The sequence below is a fragment of the Argentina anserina genome, chromosome 6 (genome assembly GCF_933775445.1).
Source record: "Argentina anserina chromosome 6, drPotAnse1.1, whole genome shotgun sequence".
NCBI classification, from domain to species: domain Eukaryota; kingdom Viridiplantae; phylum Streptophyta; class Magnoliopsida; order Rosales; family Rosaceae; genus Argentina; species Argentina anserina.
Genome location: NC_065877.1, coordinates 35671055 through 35682495, shown reverse-complemented (window position 1 = coordinate 35682495; position 11441 = coordinate 35671055). Strand labels below are relative to the sequence as shown.

General features: G+C 37.6%; 2 protein-coding genes across 2 annotated transcripts; both read left to right on the top strand.

Annotated features, from left to right (window-relative positions):
* The first annotated feature begins 963 nt into the window (after positions 1-963).
* On the top strand, positions 964-6353 carry LOC126799525 (potassium transporter 8-like). Its single transcript, XM_050526743.1, has 9 exons — positions 964-1241; positions 1367-1535; positions 1636-2125; positions 2227-2280; positions 3992-4252; positions 4331-4383; positions 4465-4588; positions 4668-4922; positions 5128-6353. The coding sequence occupies exons 2-9, from the start codon at positions 1497-1499 to the stop codon at positions 6180-6182; spliced, it is 2331 nt and encodes a 776-aa protein (XP_050382700.1). The 5' UTR covers positions 964-1241; positions 1367-1496; the 3' UTR covers positions 6183-6353.
* Positions 6354-7579: 1226 nt separating this feature from the next.
* LOC126799532 (uncharacterized) lies at positions 7580-10917 on the top strand. The gene is made up of 7 exons (XM_050526752.1): positions 7580-7881; positions 7976-8062; positions 8192-8368; positions 9045-9215; positions 9471-9683; positions 9770-9858; positions 9936-10917. Exons 1-7 carry the CDS (start codon positions 7794-7796, stop codon positions 10698-10700), a joined length of 1590 nt encoding a protein of 529 aa, XP_050382709.1. The 5' UTR covers positions 7580-7793; the 3' UTR covers positions 10701-10917.
* Positions 10918-11441: the final 524 nt, after the last annotated feature.

Genomic DNA, 11441 nt, shown 5'->3' with positions numbered 1-11441 from the left:
ATAAACAAAACAAAAAATTATATGTTTTAGATGCTTCCAGCGGCTTACCAGAATTTTCTTTTGACTCATCCAAATTGCTACGTGCCTTGAACTTTAGATCAACTTCATCACTTTCTGGGTTAATATTTGCAATTTGCATGGCTAATAAACCCCTCGATCAGTTACCATCTTGATAAGAATGAAAGTAGTTACGACTAACAGAGAAATACAAGGCCAGGTGCATGGAAGTCATGGAATTCTCATAGAATGGTGAAATTGGTGAGTCAAACTCAGTTCATTGTCGTTCAACAACATCACACCGTTGAAATTTTGTTTATGGAATATTGGAAAGTTAGGAATCTATCAAATTCTGAGTACAGGAATATTTCACAAATCACAATGCTACGTTGGCTGAGTTCTTGAGTATAAGACTAGGAGCTTCAGAGGACAGGAATTTTTTTATCAACAGTAAGAAATATATATGTAACAATTGGAAATATATACGATCACATATTTCCGGTAAAACATACGGAATTTATTGCCAAATTTAAACCAAAAGATTTTGTTTTAATGGGAGCTCAAACCTTGTTTATTTCATCTTAATAATTTCTGGTGACATAAGATTCCAACTTTACGAAATCAAACGTTTACCCTTTTTACTTTTCAAAAAAAAAAAACGTTTTACCCTTTTTCGGGGTAACTGATATAAACGTTTCCCCTTCTTAGAGCGCGAATGCTCAATTGTACAATTACACACTTCTCCCTCTACATCACTACAGAACTTCAAGAGTGCCATTCACTTGAGTTCTTCTAGATAGAGACCGGTGAATCATTGGCAAGTGAGGTAGCCAGCAGACTCAAGGTTTCAGTTTAATTGCTATGTCAGAGAGAGCATTAATCTGAGTCAAGGAAAAAATATATATATATACATGAATATACAAATATATGTATAATTAGTTTTTGTATGATTTGAGAGGTCACTAAAGAAATTTTCAGTTGGTGCATGCTTGTTTATAGAGCACTTTGCCCAGTCCATATTTCCAGAGAAAGAGCCAAGTGGAGAGAAGAGAAGGACAACACCTCTAAAATTATATTCCATCTAGAATCCAAACTAATCATACACACCAACTTCAAGCTGAAAGAGAAAACTAATCTCAAAACCCACCATTGATTTACAAAACCAAACACATACAAGTGATACAACAAAGACCCTCTCTCTCTCTCTCTCTCTCTCTCTCTCTCTCAAAGCCATATTGTATTCTGTAAGCTCCAATTCCAAGTTCTCAACCACCCCTTCCTTGTTCTGTTTATTTGTTTTTGCATTTGTCTACATTGGTTGGTCTTGAAAGATCAAATCTTTAGTATCTATTTTCTTTTTATAACTCAGTTTGCTTGGCTTTCTTGGAGTTGGTTGAACTGGGGAGAGTCTTAGTCCAACTGGGGTGTCTTGTTTATATTTGCTTCTTCAACTTGCTTGGGAAAATGGGTCTTGTTTAATTCTTAAAACAACACCCACAATGGATCTGGAGGGTGTGATCCGTACCCGTCCAAATAAGGTAAATAACCAAGTGGCAGAGTGTGGCAGTGTCAGTTTATAACCATTACCCAATTCAAAGTTCTCAGCTTTAATTTCTGATAGCTTCTCATTTGTTGCAGAGAGATTCATGGAGGACAGTTTTGACATTGGCTTATCAGAGCTTGGGAGTTGTCTATGGAGATTTGAGCACTTCTCCTTTATATGTCTACAAGAGCACTTTTGCAGAGGACATTGTCCATTCAGAGACCAATGAGGAGATTTATGGAGTTCTGTCCTTTGTGTTCTGGACACTAACACTGATCCCACTTGTGAAATATGTGTTTATTGTGCTTAGAGCTGATGACAATGGCGAAGGTGGGACTTTTGCTTTGTATTCATTACTGTCTCGGCATGCTCGAGTTAGCTCCTTGCCCAATTGCCAGCTTGCAGATGAGGAGCTATCAGAGTACCACAAAGATGGGATTGTTGCAAGCAGTAACAACTCTTATGGGTCGAGTTTGAAATCGACATTGGAGAAGCACAAAGTGCTGCAGAAGGTGTTGCTTGTTCTGGCTTTGATTGGGACTTGCATGGTAATTGGTGATGGGGTGCTGACACCAGCAATTTCTGGTACTTGGGATTATATGTATGATTAACTGTTGGTTTTTTGGATTTTTAATTTGTGTGATTGGGATTTTGAATAATGATGAATTTGCTTCATGTGGGTGCAGTGTTTTCGGCTGTATCAGGATTGGAGCTTTCTATGTCGAAAGAGCAGCACCGGTGTAAGTTATTTTCTTTCAGAACTCTCAATTGTTTTGACAATGACAAACATTAGTGGTTTCTGTTCGTGGTTGCAATTATGAGGGATTTTAGTTGTGTGGTGGAGTTTCTCAGTGTTTGGATAAACTAGAACTTTTTATCATTTCCAATTTAGGAGTCCAAATCATAGCTTAGAAAAGTGAAACTGTTAGGTAACCAGAATCTTTGCCTTTATTTGATACCAAGACTATTTTGGTTGCATGTTCATCACAGAATTTCTTTTCATCTATCCTGAAATTTATTTCCTGCGGAAATGCTATTAGCTGAGTCATTGTGAGGCATCTGATCTTGCGTTTAGTGCTTCATATTCATCCCTATCTTGCGTATTCCAAATTCCAGTGGCCTTTTCTTCCTTTTGGTTGCACGATGGTATAGTGACGAGCAAACAAAACCTAATTCTAGAATTTGAAAGCAGTATTGTGGGACCATTTTCAAAGATTAAGACAAATTGTTCTGCTTTAAGTAAAGTCAAAACACCATCAACCTAATTAAATATAATTAGTATGATACTGTGGGTGGCTATGTTGATGGTTCTAACAGGAAAGGTGCAACTTGTGGCTGAAAAATAGAGTTTAGCTTCATGAATAGACCATTAAGGGTAAAAAGTTTTGGTTTTTTGTAAAGTTGTTAAGTTAAGAAGTTGTTATAACTTATAAGATGAAGTTAAAAATGATTTCTTTGCTAAGAATGATATAAAAGAAATAAAAGAGTGGTCAACAGCAGACACGTTATCCAATATCATTGTATGATTGGCTGTATAGCCATATTTAGACTTTTCAAGTTGATTTAGAGCTATATGTAGATTGTAGAGACTCCTACTCATGGGGATACATAATCCTGACTTAGATACCAAGCAAAAGACCATCTGGTGTCTGTCTATATGATTTGAATAACCAGAAGAATAAATCATCATATAGTATCTCAAGTGTCACTGCTGTTGTAGTTTATTGATTTGGTAAATGCCACTAGAGTTAAGTTAAATGATCTCCTTCGCAGTCATTGTGGACTTTGGAAGATATATAATTTCATAAGTTTCATTTCTATCCCATTCACTGTCCCTTTGCCTATTATACACAGTTGTACATGCATATACTTTACTCCATTTTACACGCGTTTTTATATTTCACAATTAGTATCCTCTTAAAGTGGACTTATTATCTACAACCTCTTTTGGAAGGTCCTTCACAAACTTTAATCTTTTGGAGTTTTGTTATCATTAAAAAAAAACTTCAAATTCTTTTTGGTGTTTGCTATTTGAGTATTTATGGATAGTGTGTCCTTCTTTAACAGTTACTAAGGGAGAATGAGTTGCAAATTAAAGGTTGGCCATACAAAAATCTGTATATCGTTAGAAATTTCAGCATTTATTTAGCAAATAGATCAAATTAGAGAACCTAGAAGGCTAGAACATAAATTGTGGACCCAGTGTTGTGATTTATCTTCTTTTTAGCTTATGCGTTATGAAAATCCATCAGAGCTTAAATAATGGCATTTCTTTAGTATTCCAGGAAAATTCTTTTCATTGGACAGTAAATTAGCTTTTAGTTTTCAGTTTAAGTTATTAAGTATACGGTTCTTTTGTGCCAACTTTTTATAAATATTTACTTGCGAATCAACATAAATTTTGGTTTTGAGCTTATTGTGGACTTCCTAATGAGTCATAGCATAATGCAGATGTTGAAGTCCCAGTTGCATGTGTCATACTCGTATTTCTCTTTGCCATTCAACATTATGGAACCCATCGAGTTGGGTTTCTGTTTGCACCAGTTGTGATTCTATGGCTTCTGTGCATCAGTTCCATTGGTTTATACAACATCTTCCATTGGAATCCCCATGTTTATCAAGCACTCTCTCCATACTACATGTACAAATTTCTTAAAAAGACTCAGAGAGGAGGTTGGATGTCCTTGGGGGGTATACTGCTGTGTATCACAGGTACAACATTGTGTGGATTGAACTTTTTTTCACGAATGTTTTTTTTTCTTCTCTATACTTATCTCGTTCATTTTCCAGGCTCGGAAGCAATGTTTGCTGATCTCGGGCACTTCTCACAGTTGTCAATACAGGTAGTTAAAGTGAAGAAGTTATAGGTCAGATGTAGATTTTCATCTGTACTACTAAGTAGTCTGCAACGTTGTATCTTTCAGATTGCTTTCACGTTTGTGGTTTATCCATCATTGATTCTTGCATATATGGGCCAAGCTGCGTACCTCTCTAAGCATCATGTCATAGAAACTGACTACCGCATTGGATTCTATGAATCAGTACCTGGTAGGTGTTTACCAATACTTGCAGTAGTTGTAACTTTGAATTGCTGCCTGTACTAATTAGATCTCTCTCATTGTCTCAGAGAAGATAAGATGGCCTGTTTTAGCTATAGCCATACTTGCTGCAGTGGTGGGAAGCCAAGCCATCATAACTGGAACTTTCTCCATAATTAAACAATGTTCTGCTTTGGGTTGCTTTCCAAGGGTCAAAATCATTCACACGTCATCTAAAATTCATGGACAAATTTACATTCCAGAGGTAAACTGGACGTTAATGCTGCTAACCTTGGCTGTTACCATTGGCTTTAGAGACACAAAATCCATGGGCAATGCATCAGGTACAGTCCACTTCAAGTTTTTTTTTCTTCATGTATGCGATTATTCGTGTACTGTCCTACCATTTATATTAGTTGCCTGATGCTGTGAAAATTGAATTTGATTTGGTGAAGGGAGAAATTAAGGCTTTCCCTTTTCATGGAATCTGTTACGTTTTTATGAGTCTGAACATGAGATACGTGCTGAAAGTTTATGTATATTGTGCAGGTTTGGCTGTTATAACCGTCATGCTAGTGACTACCTGCCTCATGTCCCTAGTCATAGTCTTGTGCTGGCACAAAAATATCTTTCTGGCAATTTGTTTTATATTATTCTTCGGCTCCATTGAGGCACTCTACTTCTCAGCATCCCTTATAAAGTTTCGTGAAGGGGCTTGGGTTCCCATTGCTCTATCATTAATCTTCTTAATGGTTATGTACGTTTGGCACTATGGTACATTCAAGAAGTATGAGTTTGATGTCCAAAACAAAGTTTCCATCAACTGGCTTCTCAGTCTAGGTCCTACTCTAGGCATTGTTCGTGTCCGTGGAATTGGCCTTATACATACTGAGCTTGTTTCTGGTATCCCAGCTATTTTCTCCCACTTTGTTACCAACCTCCCAGCTTTCCACCAGGTTGTAGTTTTCCTCTGCATCAAATCTGTCCCAGTTCCACATGTCAAACCTGATGAAAGGTTCTTAGTGGGACGAGTTGGTCCAAGGGAGTACAGGCTCTATAGATGTATAGCACGCTATGGTTATCGTGATGTTCACAAGGATGATACGGAGTTTGAGAAAGATCTCATATGTAGTATTGCAGAATTCATACGGTCCGACAAACCAGAATGTGGTGTCAAACTGGAAACATTGGAAGATGATGAGAAATTAGCAGTTGTTGGAACTTCATCATCAAATTTAGATGGTGTAAGATTGTCTGTAGATGAGACAGATTTCTCAGAAGTACCAAGCACCTCAGAGTTGAAAGAGATAAGGCTTACTACAGAAAAGGTGAGGAAGAGGGTGAGGTTTGTGGTGCCAGAAACTCCACAAATTGATAGGGATGCAGCGGATGAGTTGCAGGAACTGATGGAAGCAAGGGAGGCAGGAATGGCATTTATATTAGGCCACTCATACGTGAAGGCGAAGAGAGGATCCAGTTTGATAAAGAGGCTAGTGATCAATTTTGGGTATGATTTCTTGAGAAGAAATTTCAGGGGACCAACTTATGCTTTAAGCATACCTCATGCATCTACACTAGAGGTGGGGATGGTCTACCATGTTTAGTTCTGCTTACACGGTTCAGCTTTGTGCTCAATGTCTTATTTTCTTTCTTATAGTCATAGTTTTTGATGTTTCAGTCATATTGTATATGATAGATCATGGCATTTCTGTGCTGCCTTTGCGATGTAAATTCTAGAGCTCTTAAGCATGGAAGTGCTGATAGTTCTGAGGTTTGCCTAGTGTCAGAGTGATGGCCTTGTTCATATCTTCCCAAGTTATATAGAGATTACATCAATAAGAGAATTGGGTCAATTTTTGGGTGAAGCAAAACTTGTTCGGTTGTTCCCTAACTTATTTTTGGTGAAAATAGCTCTGATCTTTTACTGGTTTGCTTTGAAGGGTGCGGGGTAGGGGTTGTTTGTATGATGGCAATGCTTATAGAACAAAGCTACAAAGACGGTGATTTTGAGTGCAACATTCATGTTAAGACATCTTCATCATTGGATATTCGAAAGTGATGGAATTTTGAGTTAGAAATATCATAGATGGAGAAACAAATGTGATGATGATATGATGGAAGCATCATTTTTTACTGTCATGAAGATTTAGGCATAATGTCCTTAGAGATGCAAGCTAATACCTTGCACTGTTGCAAAATGAACATGTTCCCGGACACGGCTCATTTTCGATCTGACATTACTCTTGTCACGCCTTATTGTTAGAGCATTTGATGTCTGATGAAATGATTCACAAACACAATGATGTATATTCATTCACTTTCACAGGACCCTTATCATATCTCATATTGATCATATCTGATAGCACATAAGAGAGGTACTGAGAACAAAACACAAGAAGAAAAAAGAGGAACAATTTATTTTGTTGACTATTGACCCAAAAAAAAAATTATTTTGTTGACCATCAAAAGAAACAAAGATGCAAAGGAGATTAGAAACATTCACAATCATGAGGTAAGTACCTCTTTGATTTGGTATCATATGGCAAATGGGGGTTAGATTTAAGCAAGTAGCACATGATAAGAGATGAGAGATGTGGGTAAAGAAACAAAAAGACAACCACAAAACAAGGAGAACACAAAATGAGTTCAAATAATTGTAGTAAACTACAGTTTCTTTGTGATCTAAAACACATCCTACAGCCTACCAACAAGTCTCACAATTCACAGCTTGCACAATCATCATCTGATGATGCCATTATTGTCCAAATTTATGAAGGGGAAGAGATATCTTACCCTCATGATAAAATCACAATATTACCCTTGTTTAAGATAGTTTTTAAGATTAGTAAGTGTAATTAGTTAACTTGAGCCTTGAGGCAGCCCCCCAATCTTGATTAACACAAATTTTAGTGTGAATAGAAAAATATAGAATATGATTCCCTATGAGACCACAACCAGTCTGTTTGCACTTTACCTTTTTCTTTTGCCTTGAACAGTGCTCTCAATGTTAACTACTAAACCTTCCATTACACTACACCTTCTTGTCTGTTTTACCTTCTTTCCCTATTTCAGAAAAGGTTCATACTTGATTAACTTGCAGAAAAAGTTGCAGAACATTGTCTGCGGGGTCTCCTACTTAAATGGGTTCCCTTCAAGCTTAGTGTTTTCACTTCTTCATGTGTGAGCATTCTGTTCTCTGATAAAGAACAGCAACAATGTTGAGGAAATGGGTTTCCTTGGTTCTGATATTTGTGATTCTCTCTGGGGGCTTCTCATCAGTTTCAGCTACACCTCCTCCTGCAAGTAGAGTTCACATTTTTCTAACATTCTCCATCTCCTGCTTTCAGTTTGTCATTTGCTTTAGTAACAAATCTTGTGTTTTCATATAAAAATGCAGAAATTGTAACTGGGATTGTCTCCAATGTGGTGTCTGCTCTTGTTAAATGGCTCTGGTCACTGAAATCCACCACCAAAACCAGCACAGGTATGTCATTGAGGTTATCAAACTTTATAATTGTAATCTGATTTGAAACTGTCAATGTGGTGATTAGTGAGTGTTTGTGCAATGGTGATTGGTGAGGTTCATGAGGTTTGATGAGTTTTAATCTTTCAGCTGTTTCTGGCCGTTCAATGGTGAAATTTGAGGGTGGATATACTGTGGATACGGTTTTTGATGGAAGTAAGCTTGGGATTGAACCACACTCAGTTGAAGTATCCCCAAGTGGGGATCTTCTGGTTTTGGATTCTGAGAACAGTAACATTTACAAGATCTCAACACCATTATCTATATGTAAGTTGTGCAGTGCATTAGATAGTACAATTATGCTATGAAATCACTGATCTTGTTTGCATCACCAACAGGACAAGTTCTAGTGCCATATTAGTTAGAGTTTACTTTGGTTTGATGTGCCAGACTTTAGCATTGTATTTGGGACATTGTTTTTCTGATTCTTTTCTTGTGTTCAGGTTTTACATTATTCCAAATTCGTACTTAAAAAGTACTGTGGTGTTTTTATATGCTTTCTGCCTAGTCAAGTGCATCTTTTTGAAGTTTTCAGATGTACTTCCTATTTCTTTTGGTCTGGGATCAAATGTTATTCTTTAGTGACCAATTAACTTCTTGTTCACACATCCTGTGCATCTTTATTTTCTTAGCCAATATTTTTGGGGACTTTCTGTACTTTAAGTGTTTAAGATGGGCCACTTGATTCAGCATACTTTGATGTGCGATAGCTCAATACCTTCAAGTTTCTTTATATCACTGATTGGTTAATGAACCCCGATCCCACTTTGTCAAGAACTATAACAGAAGAAATAAGATCAATTCATAATTTGTTTATTTTAGATGAGTGGGTATGCAAACAGCTAGGTTTACATAATTCAAATCTTCTAGCTCACCCCCCGCATTTCCCACTTGAATGCTTGCTTTCACAGTTAGATTGAATGCACTGGTGCTATATATGCAGATAGCCGGCCCAAGCTCATAGCCGGGTCACCTGAAGGCTACTGGGGGCATGTAGATGGGAGGACAAGAGAAGCAAGAATGAACCACCCCAAAGGAATGACTATGGATGACAGAGGAAATATCTATATTGCAGACACAATGAATATGGCTATCAGGAAGATAAGTGATGCTGGTATGTAACTTTACTTAAGTTGATGTTAAAGACCTTATGTTTGTCAAGGGGTGTCCTTTATTCTATTTAGTATTTACAGTGTTACAGATGGAAAGAGAAACTTACTTCAACACTGATGTGCTTTTAGATGATAGTTATTGATGTCATGCTTTCATGAGAATACACTAACATAAGCGACCTTCATGACCATTATTCTCTAATTCTAAAGTAAACGAAATAGGTGGACTAATTTGAAGTAATTAAATATTTGTATAGGGGTTACCACTATTGCTGGTGGAAAATGGGGCCGAGGAGGTGGTCATGTTGATGGTCCAAGTGAAGATGCAAAGTTTTCTAGTGATTTTGATGTGGTTTATATTGGAAGTAGCTGCTCTCTTTTGGTTATAGATAGAGGAAACCAGGCAATTCGCGAGATCCAACTCCACTATGATGACTGTGCTGACCACCATGATGGTAGTTTCCACTTAGGTATGACTCTCTGGTCTCAGCCAGGGCAGTGTAATTTTTCTTCATGCTGATGCAGGGCTTTAAAATTTTATCCTGTGTCATTGTAGGGGTGGCAGTGTTGCTTGCTGCTGCTTTCTTTGGTTACATGCTGGCATTGTTGCAGCGTCGAGTGCAAGCAATATTTTCATCAGGAGATGTAAGTTATCAGAGGTTATTTGATCTCGTATCTCCAAATGCTCCACCTATTTCCTGAACATTATCTTTGTTCTGCAGGATCAAACAACTGCTGCTATAAAGAGAGCTGCATCTATGACTCAATACCAGATGCCTCCTAAATCTGTTAGGCCCCCTTTAATTCCAACTGAATATGAACCCGAAAAACCAGATGATGGTTTCTTTGGTTCACTTGGGAAGATGTTTCTCAACAGTGGTTCGTCTGTTGGTGAAATTGTTGGGGGATTATTTTCATCAGGTAGAAGAAAGTCCATCCATTATCAGACTCAACAGCAGTATCATCAATCTCAGAGAAGTTCAAATCCATGGCCGGCGCAAGACAGCTTTGTGATTCCAGATGATGAGCCTCCTCCATCCCTAGAAACGAGAACCCCTACTCCAAAGAAAACCTACCCAGTCATGACTAAAGAACTGGAGAACCCTCGCCATTCCAAGCAAAGTCGAGCTTACTATAATTCATGGGATGGTGAATATAACCAACAGCAACAACATCAAATGCAAATGCAAATGCAAATGCAGATACAGCAACAACAACAACACCAGATGCATTTGCAGATGCAGCGCCACCAGCAACAACAGCAGAAGCAACAGCAGCATCATCATAGGCATTACTCATCAAACCCAAAGACATACTATGAGAGGAGCAGTGAGACTAATGAGATTGTGTTTGGGGCAGTTCAAGAACAAGGTGGACGTCGTGAAGCTGTGGTGATAAAGGCTGTAGATTATTCTAATCCTACGTATAATCACTATAACATACGACCACGGGGCAATTATACTGACTATAGTTCCCCTGGTTATTGAACTGAAGGATATCCTTCATGTTGTATGGGAGATAGGTTTATGAGATTTTGAGCTTTACTGTGCTTCATATTTCCTTGTTTACAGTAGTTAGAAGTATGTACAAGTTAAAACTTGGCAAGTTTTTTCGTTGTATAGATATCTAGCTAGAGAGCCAAGGGTAGTGCTGATTTTATAGATATGGAAACAAGATCGAAGTCTCATGGGCATGTCCAGTGTAAGTGTAATCAGAGGGTGGTGGTAAGAAATCATTAGAATGTATATTCTCTGTCTCCCCATAACATCAGTATGTACATCAACATCTTCCCAATAATTTTCTCAAATAAAACATCCTAGTTTGACTGAACATATGTATTCATTGCTTTGAACGAGAACTATTGACTGAATCAAGGATGGGTTGCCAAACTTCAAGACCAACTAGTACTAAATAGAACAATTGAGAGCCAAGAAAATATCATAAACTCTTTTCTATCTAATCATGAGTTCATGAAATGTGAGAAAGTTTCGAGTTAAAACTAAGCGTATCATATCTTTATACATCTGTTGCTTATGTGAAAATTGGTACCGGTTCATTTGATGATTCTTGATGTCAAAATGGTCCTGGAGTATAATCAGAGACCAGTGATTCAGACATTCAGTGGCAGAATCACTTATCAAGTATCCTAGCTTTGCGTTTCAGTTTTTAATTTCACATTGGATTGATAAGAGGAAAATACCAGTATGGACGCACACATCCATACTCTC